This window comes from Ambystoma mexicanum, chromosome 3p, assembly GCF_040938575.1.
Source record: "Ambystoma mexicanum isolate Mex_15411 chromosome 3p, UKY_AmexF1_1, whole genome shotgun sequence".
Lineage (NCBI taxonomy): Eukaryota > Metazoa > Chordata > Amphibia > Caudata > Ambystomatidae > Ambystoma > Ambystoma mexicanum.
Window position 1 is genome coordinate 957,125,803 of NC_090925.1, and position 25,551 is coordinate 957,151,353.

General features: G+C 44.3%; 1 protein-coding gene across 1 annotated transcript in view; it reads left to right on the forward strand.

Annotated features, from left to right (window-relative positions):
- PIGU (phosphatidylinositol glycan anchor biosynthesis class U) overlaps positions 1 to 25,551 on the forward strand; it is a 700,531-nt gene that overhangs the window by 141,375 nt on the left and 533,605 nt on the right. The window contains exon 5 of the mRNA XM_069652261.1: positions 137 to 246. Coding sequence (XP_069508362.1) covers positions 137 to 246 — 110 coding nt within the window. The remainder of the gene's footprint in view (positions 1 to 136; positions 247 to 25,551) is intronic.

Consider the following 25,551-nt stretch of genomic DNA (forward strand, 5'->3'; position numbering starts at 1 on the left):
ACTTTGCTGTAGCTCGTTGAGGGAGCGAATTTAGTTCAGCAATGGGCAATCAAATAATACAATTATTTAACAGCATCCTATTTGGAGACTTGGTCTTGACATTTGTTTGTTCTTTTTTTGTTTCTAATCCCAACAGTTCAAAAAACAGAAACTCCTCCTAGAGCTGAAGCAGTATGCCCCAGATGTGGTGGAGCTCATCCGGACCCCCTCAGAAATGTACTACATACCCCTGAAAGTGGCACTATGGTGAGTGTAGCGCTGCAGGGACTAGTGATTCCTTGTGTTCTGCTGGTGTGATTCAAGGGACAAGCTTGCTGCCAGATGCTGTGGGATTTCGATCAATGCTCCCAACAGATATTGGTTGAGATTTCAAAGTTAATAACATTGCGCTGTGCCTATTCCATCAATAGTAAAGGGTGATTGACAGTGTTCTCAACATTATTTTCACATGATCAATGTCTCTTTCACTAACCCTTTAGTCTCTATTCATCTTTCATTCTCAGAATGGAGACCAATGACATAATATTTGAAGGAATGTACCATCCATATGTTTGTGGTTTGGAATTGCATTACAAAACCTACTTTTATTGTCATTGGCTCACCTAGTGATGGTTCTGGTTGAGCAGTCAATGCTTACTGTAAGAAGGGGAGCAGAGCAAAAATAAATACAAGTTAGCACAGTAGACATGTGTTCACAAATTTATTTTGAAAATGTTTTATATCTTCTACAACTTATGTAGATAAGTAAGATGTTGGTGCAAGTGACGGGTAACATTTTGGGCACAGAAGACATTTTTTTGGACCTGACACTGCTGGTTAATATAAACCCGCAAAGTCCGACGAAAACCGGAATGTTTGGGTACCAGATTTAACAGATGGTACCCTGGGGTTGCTGTAGGACATAAATTGGTCCAACTGAGATTTAGCTTCTCATAGGATATAGTGGGAGAGATGGGCATGCTTCTGATTGGCTGAGTGGGCTACTGGTCCTGATGCTGCGCGGTCCTTAATTTTAAATATAGGATCAAATATTTGCAATGGGAACCAGTGTTCGAGATGGGGCCTATGTTTGGGATAGGCCTTTGCTTCAGGACCACTCTGGTGCCTTTTCGAAGGTGAGTCAAGTGATGTTATCTTTGCCAATTTCCAGCTGCTGACAGTGCTTGTTTGGGTTCCAGAAAAAAGAAGGAAATTCTTTGTTTTCAGTGTACGGCTTTCTAGTGACAGTGGCATTTCGAGTAGAGCTATAATGTATTTTTTCCTTAATGTAACATATTGCCTACAATTCATATGCTGGAGGCTTAGTATTAGGAACGTTGTACTTTTTGCAGATTTTGCTCTGTTGACATATTTTGAATACCCCCCATATCCCAATGTTTTACTATGATTTGAACACTGTCTTGCCATTTAGAGGAAAGTAAAGCCCTTTTGCTTTATTTCTCTTGAATAGCTCCTCTCTTTTGGGGGTCATTCCCTATGTCTACAAGTGCACTGGGACTCTTTTCACTTTGTGAGATTCCTTTTTGTTTTTGCTCACATCAATTTTAAGTGCTGTAGGGGTATACTGTATTCTCTTTTCGTTTTTCTTTTGTAACATGTTCGATAATTTTACAAGGTGTACAACACTGCCCGGTGGTAACAGATATTTTTACTGCGTGCACTTTTGCATTTCGCAGAATTCCATAAACTTAAAATGTCTGTGAAATCTATTTTGCCATGTCCTTTGGCCATCCTGTGCTTTGGGGTGGGTCGGAAGAAGGAGTCGGACACATTTTGCACATGCTAATTTGCTTTTAATTAAATGATAAAAGCAAAGGACTATTGTTCCCTATTGCTATGCGGTCTTGCCTGCCTAACTCGTCGGGAAGTCCAAAATAAATGTCCTCAGCCCAAACCTAACTCTATCTGACCATGTCATGAATATGAATAACTTAACTATGCCAAAAGAATGTGTCTCATTTCCTGGTCTTTTCCCTTTATGCCTTCTTTCTTTTGGATTTTCCTCAGGGTTCTTATTGTGTTTCCTTGTATGCTCAAGATACAAGTACCTCAGGTTAGAATGATATTCCTTATGCAACTTTTCTCTGAGGCTCTCTTGGTGTTTCCTTCAGGCTCTCTTTTACCTCCTCCCAACTGTTTATGGGTTTTATAATCTTTTTACTAGTTTGTTTAGAATATCTTTCCTTGATATATTCTCTCACTTTTTCCTTTAAGTTTATGACTTTCAGTTGCTTGAGCTTCATGCTTTTGTTGGTTTTGTATACTTTTACTTGTATTAGGAGTTCCCCATTTGTCGGTTCTTCCTATTGGCTCATGCCCCTTCCTTTGTTCACTTGACAGTCTTCATTCACAGCATATGGGACACTGTATCAGGGAGTGTTCTCTCCACTCTTTAACTTTGGGTTCTCGTGGTCTTCTCCCTCTTTCCTACAGTTCACTTTTCCACTTTCCCTCTGTTTCTCAACCAGCCTTTTTCGTTGCATTCTTTACGACTTCTCTGTATCTCCAGTTATGCTGGTTGACTAGGGAAGTGTCGGCTCCCTGGTTTTCGCACGTTCCACTTCTTTGATCTGGCTGCCTTAGCGGCCTCCTACTTTTTCCATTCACCCCTGTACTTCTGTTTCTCTAGGGTGACCTTACTGGGATCTGCACTCGCTTAGGTAATCGGTTTGGCTTTCTAGCTTCTCGGTCTCCGGCTTCGATTGTGTCTCGTTCGCGGGGTCGCAGCCAGAGGTTGCATTCCATAGACACTGGCGATTGGGAGCTGTTGGCGCACCCTGTGGTAATGGTCTGTGTTATTCACCGGGCGCCTGGTCCACCACAGTAGGACTATTGTCATGCCACCACGTTGGACAGGCTTTCTATTCCTGCCTCTGCAACGCTTTCCCCGTTGTCTTTGCTGCTTCTCCGGCATCTCTGGCTAACTTTCTCCAGCTTTCCAACTGCCGCAGGCTCTGCGGTTTCCTCCAGTTCTGCATCTCCAAGGTTTCTTACGCCCGGGGGCTTCCCTGGTGCACCGTACTCTCTCTGCTCTTGCGATCCACTCGTCTCATTTTGTGAGGCGCCTCACAATGTGGGCGGGACAAAGACTGATATGCAAATGGATATTTCCCATCTGTGAAAGGTACAGTGAGCAAAAAGCAGATGGCTGCAAACTCTCAGTGATTAATAATCACTGAACAGGTTATCATGCCGTGTTCTTTCGAGAGAGGGGCGCCTGCTACCTTTTTTCTATTGTCTCATTTTAATACAGCTCTTTAAGAAAAGATATACTCTCTTTGCCTTTGTTTGATCCAAGATTGCCTGAAGCAACATAGGGTGACACAGTATGCTTCAAGGAAGGCATTCCCATAAATGCAGATATGGTGGTTGGCCTAGGATGTTCCCTGTGGGAATGGGAGTCCTTGTCCCCTAATGGAGTGAACAAGGTGAAGAGGTGAACCTACGGTGAGTGCCAGGGAGGATGTGGAATAATAATTTCAAGCAATTTCCCCTTACTGCAGGAATCTGCATACTCTGTACTCAGAGCTCATGATAAGCAAATTGATCAGTAAAATTGAAGGTGGGCACTCTTGTTTGGCACCAAGTGCTGGCTTCCAATTATGTTGAATTGATCAAGAAAGTTAAGCCGTCTAGGGCTACGGGCCCTGATGGACTCTCAAACATTGTGCTAATGCAAGATCCTACCCTTTGGGCTGAGATCCTGAAAATGCTTTTCACTTGCATCTGTAAAACTGGAATTGTGCCGAGTTCATGGCGAGAATCTATCCTGATCCCGGTGTGTAAAAATGGTCTCGGGACCGATCACGGGGGTCATAGGCTGTTGAAAATGCTGGATTCCAGCTCGAACATCTTTGCAGGGATTTTGCTTGATTTGCTCACCCAATGGTCTCATGAGAAACCCCTCATTGCTAAACATCATTTTGGTTTTTAGAAAGGTCTTTGGAACAAAGCAAGGCCTGTGGGTACTTATGAATCTTATTTCAGATGCTTATAAGTACGCAGAAACTCCTCTGTAGGTTTGCTTTGTAGATTTCAGTTCAGCATTTGATTGTTATCCGATCTAAACAGTGGGATAAGCTGAAGGGGTCAGGCATCGACTCTTCATTACTATATTTTATCAAACAACTCCACAATCAAACAATGGTGCAAGTTCGATTGTCTCAGGACGGGTTTCTGACGCTGCCCATTGCGACAAATTTTGCCAGTCTTTGGAGTTCGGGGAGCCTGCATGGGTATTTCATTTACGTTTTTGCTGACTATGTGGTACTCGTATTCAAATAGTAAGACACGTTTTAACATCTTGTCCAAATCTGCGTGAGTACAACACCAAGGCCTATGCAAACTTTAGCCTATATGAAAGCGATCAATTCTGGAGCCTACTTTTTGTTGCTGAGTCGCATGCGGTAGTCTGTGCCGCTTATCTTTGGCTTCGGGTAAACCCCATGTTGGAGGAAAATAAGGTGATTACTGACCCTAACTAGCTGTAATAAGGGAACTATCTGAAGTTAATTATGCCTCTGCCAATGAAATTAATGGTTGAAAGAATCCCTTTTAATCCCAATGTTCAGTCTTTTTTTATATGTTCTTTTCTGTTTTATTTTTTGTAAATTATTTTTTGCTGTTTTTATCCTTTTCCTTATTTAAGGGTATTTTATCTTGTTTCAAATGTACAGCAAATGTATTTTCTTTTAACTTTGGTAGTGTAAAAGCTTTGTTTTGACTATGTAACTATTTTACCTTGTCCCTAGGTGAAGGGGAATCTGTTTCCCCTCTCACCTAGTCTTTTACTCTTTTTATGGGTGACCTTTTTATGTCTCTCCATAGTATATGGTTAGCGCTTGGTCTGGGTTGCCCCTATGGGCTCCCATGTTAATTTCTCTTTCATGTACTTGAGTGAACTATAGTTCCCAAGTAGTAAAGGCCGATTTTTATCCCCCTTTACGTTTTATATAGTGAACCAGCACACACCCCACCTTATGTGGAGTGCTGGGGGGATACAATGTATCCCCTTTCTTTCTTACCTGGTCACATTGATACAATTGCGAGTTTTACATGAATGGCTGGTGGCAGTGATTTTACCTTTATGACGCTTAGTCTTTATTACTCGCAGGCTGTAAATTCAGCCTTGGTAATGCCCAGAAGGGTCATCCTGTTTCTAAAATGCCATTCTAGGCAGGAACGACCTCAGTGGCTGTTTTGTCTTCGGTGGGAATCCTGTGGATTCCCCGCCCTGGCTGCAGAGTGTCTGGAAAAGCAGGAAGTGTGGGAGGAGCTCAAAACTCTGCAGCCCTTTGTCTTCCACCTTGCCTGAAAGGGAACCAGTCCCAGTGCAGGTTTGGTTGTCCCGATTGCTGTAAAATGCGGGGAGAGAATGCAGATGTTGTGCTGATAAAAACTCTGAACCTGGAAGTTGCTGACAAGTCGACCACTGGAGCCGAAACCGAAGAGGAAGATGAAGAAACAAAGGCCTTATCCATTTCCAGCTGCCAGAGAGACTGCTCTGTAACCGGAGCCTGCTGTAACCCTTCCTTATAATCGACCTGGGTATCCCCAAATGGACGACCCCGACCTAGAGCTTGGTGAGAACCAATAGGCTCAAGAAGACCTGCATTCTGAGCTAGTCCACGTCGTGCTACGACCTTGCAGAGCTGCAATACCCTGGGACCTCAAGTCATTGTACGGTGCACAGTCTTCCAAATTGAGCTGAAACTTTGGTGGCATCCGGCTGGAACTCCGGAGACCCGATTTGAGTAATAAAAGTCGCCTCATCAGAGTGCTGGACCTTGCAAACAACGAGAATCCGACCTGCGATATTCAGTCTTCTTCTGAAAATGGCGCCAAAATCACAGAGCCGCATCCAGCTGCAAAGAAACTCTTGCCTGGAGCCTTATCCATTGATCCCTGCCAAAAATTCCCTTCCAAAGTTTTGTCTTCAATCTTTATGACAAAGGAATCCATCGACCGGGTCTTTGGCTGCAGATCCTGAAGTCTTCCTGCTGCAACTCTTCTTCTGTGCTTACTGTATTGGCTGGGGAATTTACTTATCTTAAGCTTGTGTGATTTCTGTAAAGCTTTTGGGGTGTTTTCTGTGATTGGGAGTCCTCTCATCCAGTTCAACCAGGCCCACTGCTGGAATTCTCCTAGGGTGTCTTCTCAGAAGACCCTGGAACCCAACTAACGTTAAAGTGAACTACTTTTTTTTTTGAGCAGTCTGCCACAGGAACTCTTACTTTTGTCTGCAACAGAACCCTATCTCACCCTGCCTACAGCTGGCACCTAGACCACTAAGATCCCTCTTCTGCCTCTGAGCAAACTCATGCAATAGACTAGGGAAGAACTGGATAAGTAAGACTGGATAAATAAAGGATTCTGTCTTGAAAAGCATAACAAGTGTTTACTTACTTGGAAAAGGGTTGGTAACTGTAACTCTGCGAGTGAGCAGTTACAAAAGTTCTTACTTGCCTTGAATGTCTGTTGTGCCATTCTGAAAAGTAAATAAACGGTTATATTTCCAAAGTAATGCTGTTGGCTTCACTGACTGTCTTTCAGAGAATAGGTTTATAAGTTCCCCAACTGGATCTGGCTTCCCCTAACTTGCTGTATAGCCTGTTCAGAATAGGTTTGCCTTCTGTTTTACCTACCTAGAATAACATTGACTCATTCATAAAGTGTAACCTTGGGTTTTGCTTTCCCTGGTCTGTTTTATACAGATGCTAAAACCATCTTAGGTTTATACCTACCTTTAAGTTGCTGATAGATCCTTTAAAAAGTATATAGGTTTTACTTACCTTGAGATAGCCATGAGCCATCCTGAAATAAGTTAGTTAGTGCTCAACTCAGTCTGTGTTCCACTAATATGAAAAGCAACTGTAGCGGGTAGGGTTTACCTGCCTAGAATATCTTTGTGCCATTCTTAGTGTTCTGTAGGTGTAGCTGACCTTTGTCTCTGTGGTGCATCCTAAATTAGTGTAGAGTTATTGCTTAACTTCGTCTGTGTTCCACTGATCAGAAAAGCAACTAATTGAATATTACACCAAAAGGTCTTACTCACCTAGTATAACTGTGTGTTATCATAAAAGTAGTTATAGGTTTTTACTGTGCATTGAATGAGAGTTCCACTGTTCAGAAAAGTATACTTGCAGGTTGGTTTACTAAGTGATTTCATTGCTGAGCATCACAGTACAGATGCTAGGGTCTACTATCCTTGTATTACTGAAAGTAATCTAAAAGTAACTAATGGTTTTTTACTCCCCATGAATAGGTGTGGCCTATACTAAATGTGTATGATACGGTCTGACTTCCCTAGAATTACTGTTAGGCTTTCTAAATGAGGTCTATCCTTTTGTCTTTGTACCTTTAAAGCATAGTGTTGTGTTTTTATAAATGTGGTTATATATAATGTGATAGTACTTATTTACCCAAGATTCATCTTGGCCTACTTGTATTTAAATTGACCCTGTATTTTTACAATACATTGTGTTTCAGTGTTTCTTTGGATCATATGTGTACTGCAATTTCGTTGTACTGATTCTACAGCCCTATCTCTCGCCTACGATAAGCCTGACTGCTTTGTCTACGCTTCCATATACTGAGGTGGTACAGCCTTAGTTGGACTTCAGAAAAACTGTCCTAACACACTGGAAGAATTACCAGGAATTACATATGTGGGAAAAGAGGACAGCAGCAATTATTGTTAGTGTGGGAAATGATTGTGGGAATACTGAGGGGGGAAGGGGCTTAATCAATAGCCTGTGGACAACTCTAACTTGGCAGGTAGCCTTTTAAATCTTCAGAAGGGGATCAGAACGACTGGGCAGAGAGGTATGGGTATTTTTTAATAATTTGTGCAATATGTACAATGGACATGGCTGAAGGCTGTGGCCAGTGAACTTGGAAGCCACCGGCTAAGTCCCTTTTTGTGTTTTTAATATTTGGGGCAACATGGACAAGGCCACAGCTGAAGGTCAGTGGATTCTGATGCGTTTGGCCATGGGCTTAGGCTATGGTTAGTGGGATGTGGTTAGATACTAGGCCAAGGCCAGTGGCAGTCCCCCTCTCAAAACCATTGGTGCAACATGTACAGTGGCCACACCAAAGGACACGGCTAGAGGCCACAAAAAAACTATAGTATAATAAAACCCTTGAAATTCAGTTAAACCCGTTAGTTAAGAGAGTTTGTGATCCGATTTATTGCAACAAAGTACTTGAAATTCAGTGTATGTGGAAAGTGATGAGCATCTTTAACTCTGCGTGTCCTTCCCCGACCCCGTCCCCCACCGTTGTAAAGCCCATGAGCACATGCCTCTTATAACAGAAGGTATACACAATGAAATCAACCGGGAGGACGAAGAGTTGAGATGCTGTTCACTTCCCACATATGCTGCTTTTCATGAGTTTTATTATGATAAACCATGTTACCTTAACTCTCTCTTAACGTATTCCAGAATCCAATGAAAATAATATAGTGATTTTGCATGTATATAGTGAGTTAAAGACAATATTTGTGAACATGGTCTTATTTGATTTGTGTGTGTGTCTGTGTCTGTGTCTGTGTGTGTCGCTGTACCTTTACATAACGGCCAGATCTCCTGATTCTACGCCTTTATGCTCTACTACACTAACTTGCTGGAGCTTGGGTACACCAAAGTGTTATTAACCCTATTCACTAATAAGGGTAGCCTCTCAGAACCCTCCTGTAGGGCCAGTTCTGAAAATTCATATTAACATCTTGTATCCTACTTTTCTATTTAGAAAATAGTATGTATAATGTAGAAGTTTAAGAGAATTTGATGAAATAAGGATAGAGGAGGGGCTTTGATTCCTTCTGATGGGGATGTTTGAAAAGAAGGTGGAGAAGGCAGAAAAAAATGAAGGACAATTCAATAAGACACCACTCACGACTTGTTTAGCAAGGATGCTCAAATGAGTTTCCTGTCATCGCAAATAACACATGATCATGCACCAAAAAAATAATTGTGCATAATGCTTTGTTAAACCGTGTTACATCCTCTATAGACGTGCACAGAGAGAACTCTGGATTCGCTGGCAAATGTATGCCAGTGTCCCCAAATTATATTTTACTCTTTGTTCTGATGTGCATGCAAGAGATCTAGCTATCTTCACATGGGGAGCCAGACCTCTGTCCTGGAAGAAACCGGATTACTCTTTCCAGGGGAGTATAAATTGAAGGCACTGTTAAAATTGGCATAGCAAGTCAACTTGAAGCTGCAATCTGTACTTAACATACAAAAAAATGTTGAACATTGAATGATGCTTCATCTTAATGCTTTCTTTGTTCCTGCTGCTCACAAAGCGTTCAATCTGTGAAGAGCATCAACGGTTATGGATGAGTGATGCAGCATACGCTTTACTTTAGATCTTTTCTGTAAGGTGTAAATTCAATAAAATTACTAACGCAGAATTGCTAAATTTGATCCTTGAGGTCCTGTGGCGGTACAATGCCTTTGTCACTGTGAAAGCAGTTGTTCAATCAGTAGCAAAACTAAGCACAAGGTGCGGCCTCTGCTAATATTTTCTTTGCTGATGCAGTTTGAAAAGTAAAAGTGGTTTGCCCCACAGCATTTGATAAACTACACGTCAAGAAACAGTATGACATTGAGATTAATGTAGTAACACAGCCCGGTAATGTGCTGATTACAGAAAATATAATATGCATTGGTACCCCCACCTCCCTTGGTTGTGTGGTGGTGGGGGGTCCATTTCCTGAAACAAAGAATATGGCAATGCGGCACTGAACCAGATGGCTTATGTGGCTGAGTTCACTTCAAACACAATCAGCCATGAGGTCTTTGAGATAGGGAACCCGACTTAAAGGGCAGTGTACCCTAAGGGCACTTGCAATAGGTCAGTTTACATTTTTCTGTTGTTCAGAATGGCTCTTGGTTCCAATTGTAAGTCCTCGTACACTGTTCTGTGTACAGACAATCCACTTAGGTGCATCATCTTAACCGCAACGCAGAGACCTGATGTTGTGGGGGCAGAGTCATGAAGATATATTTTTTTAACTATTTGTTTTCAATACATGGCCAAATATGACTTAACATTCTGTATTATTTGGAGATTGTGAATGGGTTTGGATACATGGTCACTTTACATAAATATATTGGATTTGATGACTGCTCATCTACAACTGGATGTGTTTTCACTATAAGAAAAGTATGATTATTTATGGCCTATTATATGTAGTTAATGTTCTGTATTGCTGCTATTTCTATGGTGGTACATGGTACATATATTTCTGTCAAAACATAGAAATCACTGGTACCAAAGCAGGGTTCATTTGTGGTCTTTTCAGTGTTTTTTTTCTCCATGAAATATAAAAGTCCCTTGGTCATTTGGAGAGTCTCTTTGACCAGCTGATGATATAGCTGTTGTCTCCATTCCATTCAGTGGGGCGGTTTCAGGGGTTATCACTGCAATTTTAGCAACTCTCCTTTCTTCGGGTCTGAGGTCCCTCACTCAAGACCTCATCATTGTGGCCCTCCAGCCTCTACATTCTCTGCTTTGGGCCAACCCGGGCACCTCATGCCTTCCTATCCTTTCTGGCTAAGGGGCTGCTCTCCTTAGAAGTTGCTCCTTACACTATTGCAGCCTCTTCCTCTACTGTCCCGACCACCTCCTCTATTGGTGTCACCTGCTATTATCACAGCCTCTTCTTTTATTACCACCAACTCTTTTCATACTACCTCCTCTTTTAATACCCTTCTTTATTACAGGGCATGTTACCACCTGCTTCCCTTGTACCAATGCCTCGCCTGTTACCACAGCTTTTGTTGTTACCACCTCTTTTGTTATTTTTGCCACTTCCACTTCTGTTGTTGCTACATCCTCCACTGTCTTCTGCCCCTTTCATCTTCAGCACCTCCTTATGGCTGTTCAACACTCTCCAACCACATGCCACAACCTTCTGCAACATTCCACACTGACTTGGGTCTCTGAGATTTGTCCTCTTTCCTCCTTCCACTAGGTGACATTCTTAGTAAGGGTCTTCCCCTGTGCTCTATAATTTGGACAGGACTGTTATTGGTTGCCGTTCGTTCGCACACCTGGGCTGCTTTAGGCTTGGGCGACAGAACCAAGTCTAGAAGTGGTGCTAAGATTGATTTTTTTTTAAATACGCCCTCTGTACAGTTTTGGAGAGGCCACTGTATTCTGATGCGCCGGGAAAAACTGTAATGTCTAGCGAAACATCTGGGTAGTGGGACTGAACTGCAAGGTTCAGAGCTAGGAGGGCTTCAGAGTGGTGAAGGGTTCAGTTAAGCACACACACCGAGCACCCCAAATAATACCAGTTAGGCAGAATGTATAAATAGTTTTTTATTTGGCCTTGCACAAACTCTTATCAATGAAAACCCATAGGTACGTAACAAGCTAAAACAGTTGTTATTAATATATACTCATTCACCTTGGTGTGCTCTGCTTAGAGCACAAACATAACTTTTCGTTATAGTTAGAATCACCTTTCAATATTCTGTCAGTGTAGCAAAGCTAGTGAATAAAGAAATAGGACCAGGCAAGGAATCAATACTTTCAGAACTGATGGGTTGTGAATAAATGAGTTGGAAAACACCATACAAAACCTTATAAATAAGGTCCTATCCTTAAGAGGTCCTTCCCTAGTTAGAAAGGATGGGACCTAGTGCCATTAGAGTCACATGCCCCCACATAAAGATCTTTTCCAGAGGCTAGCCGTCTCTTTAGGAAGATGGAACAAGTGTTGGTGTTACAAAGTTCAGTGAAAACAAGAGGAAAGTCATTAACGGACCCTCTCTGAATCCAACAACCTTCGGAAAGACCCCCAGAAGGATACCAGGCCAGACCACCACTGTTCAAGCCAAGGGAAGAGATAGGGCTAGGACTTTATTCCCATACAACCCATTGGAGACTGAGGGGAGGAAACTAGTATGTTTACTCACTCCCTGTACTCTGGGAACACTGTAGTATTGCCTGAAATCGCTGGGCTTTCTGGATTCGTGCCTAGGTTCTGTTGTGTCATTTTAGGGTCCGCAGGTGCAGATGTCACTTCAGGCATCAGGTTTTTGGATCTGGCTAATATGTGGTTCCGTGCTCCAATAGACCGGATATGGAATATGGAAACCCAGGAGGCACAGACTTCTGGACCACCACTCTGGTGACAAACTCTGAGGACTCCCAGGATGTGTTGCAGGCTACAAACAGCGATGACCACTTGAAGAAATTGTCGAAATGCGACCTGTGTGCCGAAAACAAACTGGTCTTGCAAAGCCCTCTTTACAGTGGAAAGCTGGAACTTCGGGGCAATGCTTCTTGCTTCATAAGTTGAGGATCTGCAGGGACCCAAGGCTCAACTCTGGACAGCTACCATTGCAGCAAAGTAGTCCAGGTGGATGCCTGGCTAGCCCACGGGATGGTTTTGGGACTATTACTAGCGCTTCCAGTGACCTTGATCTTCGAGCAGAGGTCGGAACTGGTTGTTCCTACTGGTCCCAAGAGTCGAAGTACCGATAAAGATCTTCAGGACATCTGCAATCTGCAGAGAGACAGGGCTTTACTAGGCAAGTGAAGAAAGGGCTGCTGGTGATCTTCTAATGACAAGTTCCGGGTCTTCAGTGGGGTGCTCTCCTTTGTAGGGATCTTTGCTCTTTGCTTCAATGATGATCTAAAGAATGGCAGCAGGAATCAACCAGATGCCCCCCACCCCCCAACTGCCCCTTTGGAAAACTCTTCAACAAATGTCAATGATCTGCAACATTCAAACTGGCCGGGGCTGTCCAATCCAGCCTCTGGTCACTGCATGTGCCCAGTAACAGACCCACTCCTGCACGTATTTGGACCCCTTCAAAGTGCTTACCATATATGGAAAATCCAGTCACTCTTGGGCTGGAAGAAGGTCCAATTACAAGATGGCCAAAGGATAGGTGAAGATATCGTGGCACGGCTATTTTAGAGTATATGGCACTCTATAGGGCATTAAGCAGTGAAATGTAGAAATGCACAAGACTATAAAGAAGAAAACTCTACAAAATTATCAGCTGCCACTAGCCCATCCTGGCCACATCACACAAGTAACCATAAAGTTACCCAAATTAAATTTACAGGGACACAAAGTGTTCTATTGCACTTCACTTAAGGTGATGATTGACTGAAAAACAAATGGAGAACTTGATTATGGAGAACAGAGTTTTACTCCACTGATGGCCATAGGGACTAATCAGTGCCCCCAAAACTGATTGAGCAAAAGGCTTCACTTACCTCTAAAAGTCATGAAAGGTTCAACACAGAACATAGGGTGTCCCATTGATGCCTATGAAGGGGAAGCAGCACAAATAAATCTTTCCCAACAAGTGGCCTGTCCGCCATCTTGGAGTTTTTCCTGTGTTTTGCCTGCATGATCTGACCCTGGATTGTGTTGGACTGCCTTCTGTATGTCTCTTCTGCTTTGGTGTTCTTGGATTTGGCTTACCTAGCCTTGGATTGTATTGGACTGCCTCCTGGATTTCCCTTCTTCGGTGTTCTTGGATTTGGTTTCCTGGACCTTAGATTGTCTTGGACTGGCCCTTGAATTACCCTTCGGTTTTGGTACTACTGAAAGTGACTTACCTGCTCCTGGATATTGGATTACCTGGCTCCTTGCTGCTCTGCCTGTTTCTGGAGTTTCAGGCCTCCACAGGGCTTCCACTTGTCCAGTGGGGGTGCCACCTGGGGAACCCTCTTACTAGATTACATCCTTGGGCCTCCTGGCTTAGCGTCTTGTGGACTTCGGATCTCCTCCTCCCATACTTGGCAATCGTCAAGTGTGCACCTCTGGCCTATGGACTATGCCCCTGCTGGACACGTTGCCCTGTTTTTAGGTCCCCGGTTCCCCACCCTGGTGACTGAGGTAGGTGTCCTTCCCTGTATTTCTGTGAATGGTTTGATTGGCCCTTGAGGTTCTCACAAGTCCTTCCTTCTGTTTCAGCTCTGGGAGAGAGATCTGGCATGCCTCCCACTGCCTTTTCGCCTGAGCCCCTCTACCCTGAGTTACTTCAATCTAGGTTACTGTGCTCTCTGGAGGAATGTCTTTCAGTGCTTGCAGGCCCGACAGATTGCCTCCTTTTGATTCTTCATAGAGCCACACAGGGGTTCTTGTTCTATATCACTTCCCCATGTCCCTCTGGATTGTCATGCGGATATCTGCTGAGGTAGCCACATTGGTCTGACGTTGGGCTTCGACATGAGCTACCGAAAAGATGTAGGGCGAGGATTCCAGGAACCACCACTTCACCCTCCGATTGGTTACCTTGGCTCTGGATAAGAAAGGCACATGTTCAGTGTACAAGGTAAAGGGTCTTTCGGTGAGATAGTATTTAAGTGCTTGTATGCCCTCACCTAGATAGCTAGGCACTGCAACTTAATGGTGGTATTATAATTATTCTTTCTCGGTTGGAGTTTCCTGCTTATGAACAATATAGGTTGTTCGACTCCATTCCTAGTTTGTGAAAGTCGTGCCCCCAGACTGACCTGTGAGACAATTGTATGGAGGATAAATGCTTATGCAAAGTTTGGCATAATCAGGAGGGCAGGTTGACCTAGGGTTTTTTTCAACAGATTAAAGTCCCTCTCTATACCTTTGTACCATTGGATCAAATTGAATTTTGATCTCTTAAGTTGATCAATAAATGTGCTAGGAATTGTTGAAATGTCCCAGGCTCCCCTGCCAGTCTTTTGCACTTGCCTCCGGGCTTCTGCGCTATATTCAGCATTACTGCACTTTCTGTTTAAGCTCCATGAGTGGGGCAACCTCGCTGCACTTAACCCAGGGCCCTTGTGGAGTGGCCACATTTGTTCCCCCCACCTCCGTATGAACGCTCTCCTGCTACTCTTAGACTCTCAGCTGCCTTTGAGCTTGTAGATCACAAGACACTCACATCTCACCTCACACACTCAGCAAACTTCTCCAAAGAAACTGCATACTGGATCACCTCCTTCTTAGAAGACAGGGCCATGAAAGTATTCTCGGACATAGCCCATGCCGCCTCCACCACCATCCACTGTGGAGTCCCTCAGGTCTCGTGCACCGCACCCACTCTTTACAACTTGTTCACAAAGCCTCTCTTTGACAAGCTTGATGCTCTAAGTATCGCGTCTAACTATGCTGATGATACTCAAGTACTCCTACCTCTCACTGGCTCCTACACCAAAGATGCCCAAGCACTTCATGCCATAAACACCACCATCCAGGCTTGGATGGCAGCAAATGGCCTCTGCCTCAATGGAGAGAAGACCGAAATCCTCATTCTAGGCCTAAAAACGACACTAGCCAAGCTAGACAAACTGTACTCCAATTTCACCACCGACAACACCATCATCCCTGTCTCCACGTCGGTAAAGACCTTAGGCGTCTACATAGACTCCACGCTATCCATGTCTAGACAGGTTAGCGCTATAACCTCTGCCTCAGCACATACCACCAAACTTATTAATGCAGTAAAACCGTACTTCTCTAAGTCCAACTGTCTCTCAATTGCCAGAGCAACCATTTGGGCCAAACTGGACTACTGCAATGCCCTCCTAGCATGTACCTCCAAACATAATCTAAACAGACTTCAAATCACGCAAAATAATGCGCTCAGAGCAGCACTAAGCCTTCCTAAAAGGGAACACATCACTCAGGCTAGACAGGCAGCCCACTGGCTCCCTGTTAAAGAACGCAGCAACTTCAAACTCCTCATCCACAAATGCCTCTCCTCATCAGCTCCTTCATATCTCACACAAACCTTAGCCAAACCCACACACTTCAGGCCTACCAGAACACAATACACCAACCTTCTACACACGTCCTGTATTCATAGAGCCAAAGTAGGAGGATTAGGTTTCCCCTACTTAGCCCCCAAGCTTTGGAACACTCTACCCACAGACATCAGAACAGAAAACTCTCTTCTCACCTTCCACAAAAAACTCAAGACCCTACTCTTCAACTGACATACCGCTTGCCTTGCCTCAGACTTGTATATACGACTGCAATTGTTCCTTCATTCTGTAACTATGTGAAATGTCTGTAACTAGCGCCACGATGCCTCTGGACTGCTGTGCGCTTAACAAATGCGAATAAATAAATAACGCATGCATGATCTGAATGAACTAGGACCAGTAGGTTTGCTTCCATTGGTAATCCCCCACCCCTCCTATTTTGTGTCCCCACCTTAGTAGGGTCGCTACTGTAACACTTCATGCACTTTTACTAGGAGAAATGCTGTTGGGCCTAGTACGCTATTATTTCTGTTAGATCATTCGGAAACTGCAAGGTCTAAGACTGATTACTGTATTCCCTTGCTCCCTTCCCGCCTTGTAGCGCTTTGAAGGACTCCCCTTGTGTATAAGCGCTGTATAAATAAACAATTACAATCTTTGGTATAAACCTTTGGTAAAGATTACACCCCGGTGGTCCAGCAAGCGAGAAACTTCTCGATACCAAATAAGGCTAGGCTGTGCCAACTGAACCTCAAGTACATGCTCCTCTACCCGTCCAGACTCAAAATCATACATAAAGGACGGGCCATCTTCCTAGAGACCCCGGCAGCGGCAAACATGTGGCTTGAACACAACATGGGAGACGATGGGGAAACAGATGCAGGATCCAAACACTGACCCGTGGTGTCCAGCTGGAGCGACTCACCTACAACAACATTAGCCAACGTCTCCAACAAAAGACGGGAAGCCTGTCACACCGCCTGACCCGGGCAAAATGGTACAACCCCGCGAAAAGACTGATGCCGGCCTGTTGCCGTCGCATCATGACCCGCCAGGGACAGCCTGGAGAGGCCAAAATGTGGCGGTGGCACCAGAGCGTTGCCCACAGGGCACAACTGCTGGGTGCAGTTGGTTGAGTTCAACAAGTTACTGTTATACATGATTTTCAGTCTTCGCCACGACATACACACAGAAACAATGGACAGCGGAACTGCTAACTTGGATGACACAATACAAAGATGGCAGCTGACATCAAGGTGATGACATGGATTGTCAGAGGGATGGCCTCCTATATGCGAAGGAATAGAATTAAATCCTACTTGAGAAGAACATGTCTCATTTGCACTCCAAGAAAAACACCCAACAGCTGAAGACACTGCCAAAGTGTCTGAATGGTGGGGAGGGCAGGGCTACGGCCCAGCCTACTCCAAATATGCGCGCGGAGTGTACACTTGGATTGATGGCCCAACACCCTTCAAGCTACTATCGAAGGAGGTAGACACGGAAGGAAGGTACCTGATACTGAGAGGAAGCATCGAACAACTGGAAATATGTATTGTCAACTCTTACCTCCCCAACAGCGGTATCTCGTCTTACCTGGCTAAGCTAAGTGCCAAACTAACGCCTTACCGAGGTGGCTTTTTCATATGGGGAGGAGACTTTAATTGCACACAAGATCACACGCTGGACAGATCCAACCCCCTAACAATACCAACTGCCCCTGTCCAGTCCCCACTGAACAAAGTAATTGAGAACATGGATCTGGCTGAAGTCTGGCGGGAACTTCACCCAAATGATAGAGAATACTCATATTTCTCATCTCCCCACTTGCTCTACACCAGAATTGACTACCTGCTAATGAATAAACAACATTTGCCGTAGGTGGAGTCGGCATCCTACCTGGGAAGAACAATATCCGACCACTCCACACTACTCATGGAATGGAAAACACGGGGGCCTAAACCACCCATACCACTATGGCGGATAACAACGGAAGCGCTCACTGATGGTGCCTTCCGAGAAGGACTCCGAGACAAAATACAAGAATACTTAGATATCAATGTGGGCAGTGTAAAGGGATGGGACACAACATGGGAAGCACTAAAAGTGGTCGTTAAAGGGGAAGTCATCTCTAGTGCCGGAGGCATAATAAAAACCCTGAGGAAGGAACTAGAAGCTGGGGAAAAGCGGATCACTCAGCTTGAGACCACTACACCCAAAACAAGGTAGACAGGGGAGGAACTCTCCGCACTCAGGAATGACTGCCAAAGCGCATGGGCCAGATTAGCCAAATTCGACTACATAACTGAGACCACTCGCGCACACGCAGAAGGCGACAAACCGAGTAGACTCTTGTCCTGGCTGTGTAAAAGGGAACACCCAAAATGCCCGATCACTGAAATCAAAGCTCCCACTTGTGAGACCCATACATCGCAGCCTGAAATCAACAAAACTTTCATGCACTTCTACTCCCAGTTGTATAGTCACACAACTGTGACGCCACAAAGAGACATTTTAGACACCCTGGAAGAGATAGGCTTAACAACACTGAACAAAGCCCAGAGGACCGCCCTAAACGAGGACCTAACAGTAGAGCACATAACCAAAGCAGTTAGATTGCTGTCCATGAGCAAGACCCCGGGCACCGATGGCTTACCCCCTGAGTTCTACAAAGTGTACGATGCAGCCCTGGGCCCCACTCTATTGGAAGTCTTCAGGGAGTCATATGAGAAAGGGACCCTACCGAAAAGCATGAGGGAGACGCTGATGGTGCCGATCCCCAACCCAGGGAAGCCAAATGAGATATGTGGCTCGTACAGACCACTAGCCATGCTCAAAAAATACTGACGACTATATTATCCCAAAAACTCTCAAAGGTAATAGGTACATTAATACACGAAGACCAGAATGGGTTTGTACCAGGTCGTAGCACGGCCATGAACCTACCAAGGCTGCAACACATAGTGGCACAGACAAAACACTCATACAAATCATATGCGGTGGTATCCTTGGACGCCACAAAAGCCTTTGACTCCATATACTGGGAGTGGTTGCTGGAGGTTCTAAGACAGTTTGGGTAGGGGGAAACCTTCATCAGATGGATAAAACTACTATACCAATCACCAGTGGCTAGAGTTAAGACGGTGCCATCACTGTGGGACATCCAGAGGGGCACATGACAGGGCTGCCTCCATCCCCAATGCTCTATATCTTGGGTCTAGAACCACTGGCTATTTATATGAGGAAACAGTTATTTGTTGTGGGCATCAGAATTGGGGGCGAATACCACATAGTCTCATTATATGCAGACGATGTTCTGTTATACCTGAGGGACCCCCACTTAACCTGCCAACCATCTTAGAGGTTCTTTGGAACTTTGCCCTGGTGCCAGGGATCTCCTTCAACAGGGAGAAGTCGAGTATATTCCTGTTGGGGGGCCTATCTGAGCCAACCGAAATCGAACTCCCAGTGATGAGAATCCAGTGGAAGCGGCACACCTTTAGATATCTGGGAGTCAACATCTGGCACACACCAGAACAGATACATGGGGGTAACACCCAAGTTGCGGTACACAGGCTCAGAAAATCAATGAACTTCTGGTCAACACTACCGCTATCAATGATGGGCAGGGCCGCAGTCATCAAGATGATAGTGCTTCCTAGGTTCCTATACTTTTTCCACAACGTACATTACCTTGTCCCAGCCTCTTTCTTCCGGGTATTAGAAAAACTATTGAGGGAACTACTATGGGGTAACGCCAGACACAAGATATCCCTCGGAGCACTAACACTACCATACTCAGTAGGCGGAATCCAACTCCCAGACCTTGAAAGGAACTTCCTAGCCGCCCAACTGAGTCATGTGACTAAATGGATGACGGACGAGTGCACCTCCGAAAACCAGGCTGCTCAAACAACCTGTAGTGCCAGCAAATCTGAAAGAAATACTATGGGTCCCAGAGGGATGTCTAGGAGAAATTTCCGATGCTAGTGGAGTTGGGCAAGAAGGTTTGGGCCAGGACTTTGAAACTCCCAAAAAGGGCACGCCCCTACTCAGCAGACATACCGATTGCAATGGGGGGGTGCAAAGGGAAAGCAGACCTAGCCCTAATGAGGAAATGGGAAGAACATGGCATCTATACCTCGGGAGACACATATGAAGATGGGACTTTCAGAGAATTTGAAATCATGGTAGCGAAGGAGGAATTTCTGTGGTACAGAAGAGTCTGAGAAGGCGCAAAGTCGCAATGGAAAGAATGGCCAGGCGAGAGCAAGACCCAATGCTAACGCTACTATACAACCTGGGGGATGGATGGAAACCAGTGTCCAGGCTCTATGCTCAATTAGCAGACGGGCCTAACCCCAAAAGCGAGACCCTTAAAGCGAAGTGGGAAGCAGAGCTGGGAGTAGATATCACTGAAAAGGAATGGGAAAGAGCTCTAATATGCCCCAGGGAGCTGTCGAGGAATGCCAGATTCAGACTAATCCAACTACAGGTCTTATACAGAACATATATGACACCAGGGAAAATAGCCAAATTCAGTAAGAACAACATCCCTCTATGCCCCCGATGCAACGCAGAAAGAGCCGGGATGATACATATGTTCTGGGAATGTCCGAAAATCCAAAACTTCTGGTCCAGAATAGAACAGACCTGCAGAAAAGCAGGGGTGACACAATACAAATGGTCCCCGAAAGAATGCCTTCTGGGAACATACCTGAGAATAAGCAAGCTACGACATATAGTGAAACTTATGGACATGGTATGCATGCTAGCAAAAAGATCTATAGCTATGGCCTGGAAATCTCCCAGGGGCCCACAATTCGACAGGTGGCATAAAGAACTGGAGCGCTGGTCAGGAGCCGAACCAACAGTATGCGGTAAAGGAATGGACAGAACGGGAGGAGAAGCAAGCACAACCTTTCGAAGACTGGAAAGCCCTAATACACGGGATATATTCCACCCGTCGGACGACAAACCTCGCTGAACTACCCCTACCCACCGGAACACTAACGGACCAAGAACAGACTCCAATACCCAGCAGAGGAGCTTCTAGAACTGTCAGACCCGGTATTCCCAGCCAATTTACCACCCGGGAACTTCCAAAGTCCATCAGTCCAAAGGAATCGTGCTTTGAGCCCCAATACACTTATATGGCAACGAAGACTATGTTCAGTTTGATTGTTGTTTGTTTTCCCACTTCTCCCCTTCTTCTTTTTAAAGTTAATTATTATTAACCGATCGTTTATTATGTAAATGCTGATAATGACAAATGCCAATGAAAACATTTAAAAATAAAATAAACCTTTGGTAAAAGCCAACCAGGCACAGAAATGCTTGTCTTTGCAGCTTGGTCTTGAGAACAGGATTGTCTTGTATGCTTTTAACTTTCGTCGCTTGAGGCTGGACTATTCCTTTCCCAAAGCTCAAATATTTAACCAATGAAAAGCTGAGGTGATATTTAGCAGGATTGATTGGGATTCTGACCTTTTGGAAACTTTGTGCTACCAGTTAGAGATACTTTACATGGTCTGCCCAGCTGAAACTGTATATTACAATTACATTTAAGTAGGCCCCTGAGAATTCCTGGTGGGCTTGAAGCACCACATCCATCACTTTTTCAACAAAGCCAGTGCCATATGGAGGTCAAAGAGAAGCACTGTGAAATTATATAGACCCATGGGTGTGACAAATGCTGTCTTTCTTGATCCTTGGAGGCTAACTGGATCTGCCAGTAGCTCTATTTGAGATTAAAGATCACAATGTAATTAGCAAATCTAATCCGCTCTATCATTTTGTCAGTCACTGGCATTGGGTTGTTCCCGAATTTCTCATTCACATTTCTGAAATCCATGCACAACCGCCAACTTTGTCTGGTTTACATGCAAGATCAGTGGGTACCTACCATAGACTTTGGAAGGGCTTGATGATCGCGTTTCAGTATCTTAACTTCCTCTAGATTCTTCTGGCATGCCTTGGATAAGAGACTGACATCTTCGGCAGCATTGCAATTTGGTGTACAAAGCAGTGGACTTGCTCAGGTTTCTGAAAAGTGTTGAATGTAGGTTTGTACGTTTTGTCTTTGGTTGGCGGGAAGATCAGTATGAATTAGTCCTGCAAAAGCCAGACTGCCAGCAGTAATTAACAAGGTGGACATCATTGATGGCTTTTTGGGTCCCACCATGTCTTCAGCCATTTAATATGATAAACATGGCTGATCCTCCAACGGTCCCTCCTGTTAAACCTGGTAGTTGTGGTCACAGAGCAGCTGCATATTCTTAAAGGGTCCATTCCACTGGACGGTCAACTTATTATCTGTTGTCTGCAAATAGACAAGTTCCTGATTGGCTACCTTAAACCTTCTCGGGTGGGTCCTTCTGTCATAGGGCCTCTTCTGTTTCTCTTGGCTATCTTGCAATTGCCATTGGGCAGGGTGTCTGGGGATTCTTCCCTGGTTCCCATTTATAGACCTTGGTCTTTTTCCCATTCTTCCTATAGAATATCCAGGACATCCTGTGGCTCCCTTCAGTAGACTAGTTGAAAGAGAGAACAACCTGGGGAGGTTTGAAGTGTTTCCCTGACAGCAAACAAGGCCCATGGTTGCAAATCACCCAATTTCTTTTGTCCTCTTATAACAATTTCCTGAGATGGTACTTTGAAGTCTGATTAAAGTGACAACTCACCTGTCACTCTAGGGATGGTAAAGGGAGGTGCAGAGGGTCTCAATTTTTAGCAGTCTCTTTACCTTGGACATGATTCGGCACATGAAGGAGGTTCCTTAATCTGTGCCTCATTTTGAGACCCCCGTCTGGGAGAAAAAGGCTTTTAAGTACTTTATCATATTCTCTTTGTGTGGTGTTTCCCCTTCGTCAGGAAGGCTTCTGGGACCCGGGTGGCATAGGTATAACCCAAAAAACAGGGATGTGTTTGTTTCTTACCTTGGAAGGGCTCAGTGGCCCTTGATATTCATGGCAAATCGAGGGGTGGGGAGGTCTGAGGGGAAGGTTCTTCAATAATGGGTTAAGAGTTGCAGGTTTTTCTCTACTGATATAATTCCGGGAGGTTTTCTGGCCAAAGGGGCAGTCCAAGCAAATATTGCAATATTTATGCCTTTGCTGATGAATCCCAGGCCAACATAGCTCAGGACATGTTCCTGGGTTTTGGTGATCCCCTTGGTGTTTGACTAAGGTGACCAGTGGCAAGGTCTAGGATGGCCTTTCTGAACTGTGGAGGGGCTAGCAGTTGGTACCTGTTCTAACTAGCCCCCACATTTACATTGTCAGTGACCCAACACAACACCTGCTTTACTACAAAGTAAAGTCCCCCCCACGGTTCTACACTTCTCTGTGGCGACAAAGGTTATCAAATGCTGACTTTCAGGATGGGGTAATTGTGTTTGGCACTACAAAACTCACCCCTATATGTAGATGGGTTTGCTCCTGGGGCTCAGAGGGGTGCAGCGAGGTTTAAGGCTTTAGATGCAATTAAACAATTTTTACAAGGATTATCCTAGTTAATTAATTACTTGATTGATTAATCAAGCCTTTTTCCCGGCCAGTATGTCCTCAGCAGTGAATGTATCATTAGCATTCCATGTTTTTCTTAAGTAGTCACTGTCTCGTCGATGGCTGAGATTGTCGAAGAAACCTACTACCGCTATTAGCCAGTTAGGTTTTTTCCACACTCATGAACCTACTCCACCATTCTTCTTCGTCGTAGCACTGTAGGTTTCTGAATAGGTGGCCTAAATGAAGTGAGCGCACTGAATTCACCCCCAGGGCAGTTCAACAGGAGGTGTTTAATGGTTTCTTTAGTTTCCGGCTGTAAACAAAAGCGGCATAAGTTTGTATCACTTTGTTTTCTTCTTGCCAGAATTTCTTTTGTGTGTAGTATGTTTAGTAGAATTCTCAAGAAGTTTTCTCGTAATTTCCTATCCGGACATTTTGCCAGGTAAGGTCTTATTGCATTGACTTTCGTCGTGTTTGCGGGAAGGTCTGATGTCAACTTTGAGGTGCTCACATCTTCCAAGGTTTTTTTTTTTTTTTAAATTTGTTTTTATTGAGTTTTCAAATTAAACATTCACATGAACAAGGAAGCACAGAATGAGAATATCATTTGGAATAACAACGAGTACCTGTTCAGGTCAAGTTCTTCCTGTTGGTTGGAAGGTACAACTAAAGAGCATACATAATCAGAAGAACGTGGAGAGACCAACAGTGTAAACAACTATGTCCTCCCTTTTCCCCCAACAAATTTAGAATTGATACTCCCTCCTCCCTCCCCCTAGAATGGAAGACTGATCATTTGGAGATTTTTGGCATCGTGGTCAAGGTATAGGTTGTGGGTCAGGGTTAGGTCAATGGAGTTCAGTTATGGGCGCGTCCATGAGGGGGGTGTAGTTGTGTGCCTGAGGAGGTTGCGTCTAGCGGGGTGGGGAGAGATGTATGGCAAAGTGATGGGAGGATAGGTCCTGAAAGGGAGGGTGGTCCGGTCCGGCCCTCTTCAGGGCAGAGGCCTATCTTCGCACTGGGTTGGTTCTGCAGTGGACGTGTATGCGTTCAGAAAGTCGGACCATAACAGTTCACATTGTGACGCTCTACCATGGAGTGATGCAGTTATCTTTTCCATCGTGCAGAGATTTAGGGCGACATTAATCCATTCTTTCTTATTCGGGGTCAGCAATGATTTCCATTTGGTCGCTATTAGTGCCCTTGCCGCAAGTAGTAGGTGGGGGACTACTCCTTGGACCTTCGTCCATTCGCCGTCCTCCGCCTCAAAGCTAAACAACACCAGTTGCGGGGTCAGAGTTCTCTGGATCCCATCCGTGTGCCTTATCCAGCCAAGGACCTCATCCCACAAAATCTGGACCTTAGGGCAGTCCCACCACAAATGTAAAAACAGCAGGTGTCCACAATCTTTGTGGAACACTCCCGTCCCCTGCACACCCTTAGAGTTGAAAACACAACCAAATTCTCTTTCAAAAAATAAATCTTTATAAAGGGATGATATCGTCATCCATGAATTGTGTACCCCTCATGGGGTTAGTTTAGGCAAGTGATAATTCAACGTGCAATTTGTCACAGTTTATAATCAACATATAAAACCTAAAGTAAACTGATTTTTACAATACATAGTATTCACAGTAACTATTTTTCATAGTCCAGACAACTTAATATTAACAGTTATGCTTCAAATGACCAATAGTAGACAATTTGTACTTGATTAGGACTCCCAATCCAATGTATCTTAGTGGGCAGAGTCCGAGTTCTCAAAGTACTGAATACTTTACGCGTTTCGGGGTGAATAGAACCCCTTCTTCAGAAGATGTCTACTTAACGTGTTTTTCTTCAATTTATCTGTATTAACAGTAGAAAGATTATTGTTATTTTAATCATAATCATGTATCATAGTCCCTGTCTGTCATGACTGGATTTTTCTTAATATATAATCACCTGTTCGTTTCTTAGTTTGGTTTCAATTGGAGATACCAATCCCATCTTGGTCGGTATATCTTTGTCAATCCTAAAAAATTAAAAAATATGCAAAAAGTGGTTTGTGAGTCCCTGTCATTTTGAGAAGTAAAGATATAAAATAACTGCAACCATGTTTGTATACTCAAACTTGTCCATTAGAGAGAGGATATAAATGTTTACCTGATTAGCAGGTCGTAGTCGGGATTTTGGGTAATTTCCCGCTTTGTTAAAGCTCTGTGCTCCTGTAGTGGATTTTAGAGACGCGATCAACTGACAATGTGGGCCCTGTAAAACGGAAAGAGATTTATCAGGGGCTATATTTATCAATTACTGAAAACCTATAAGG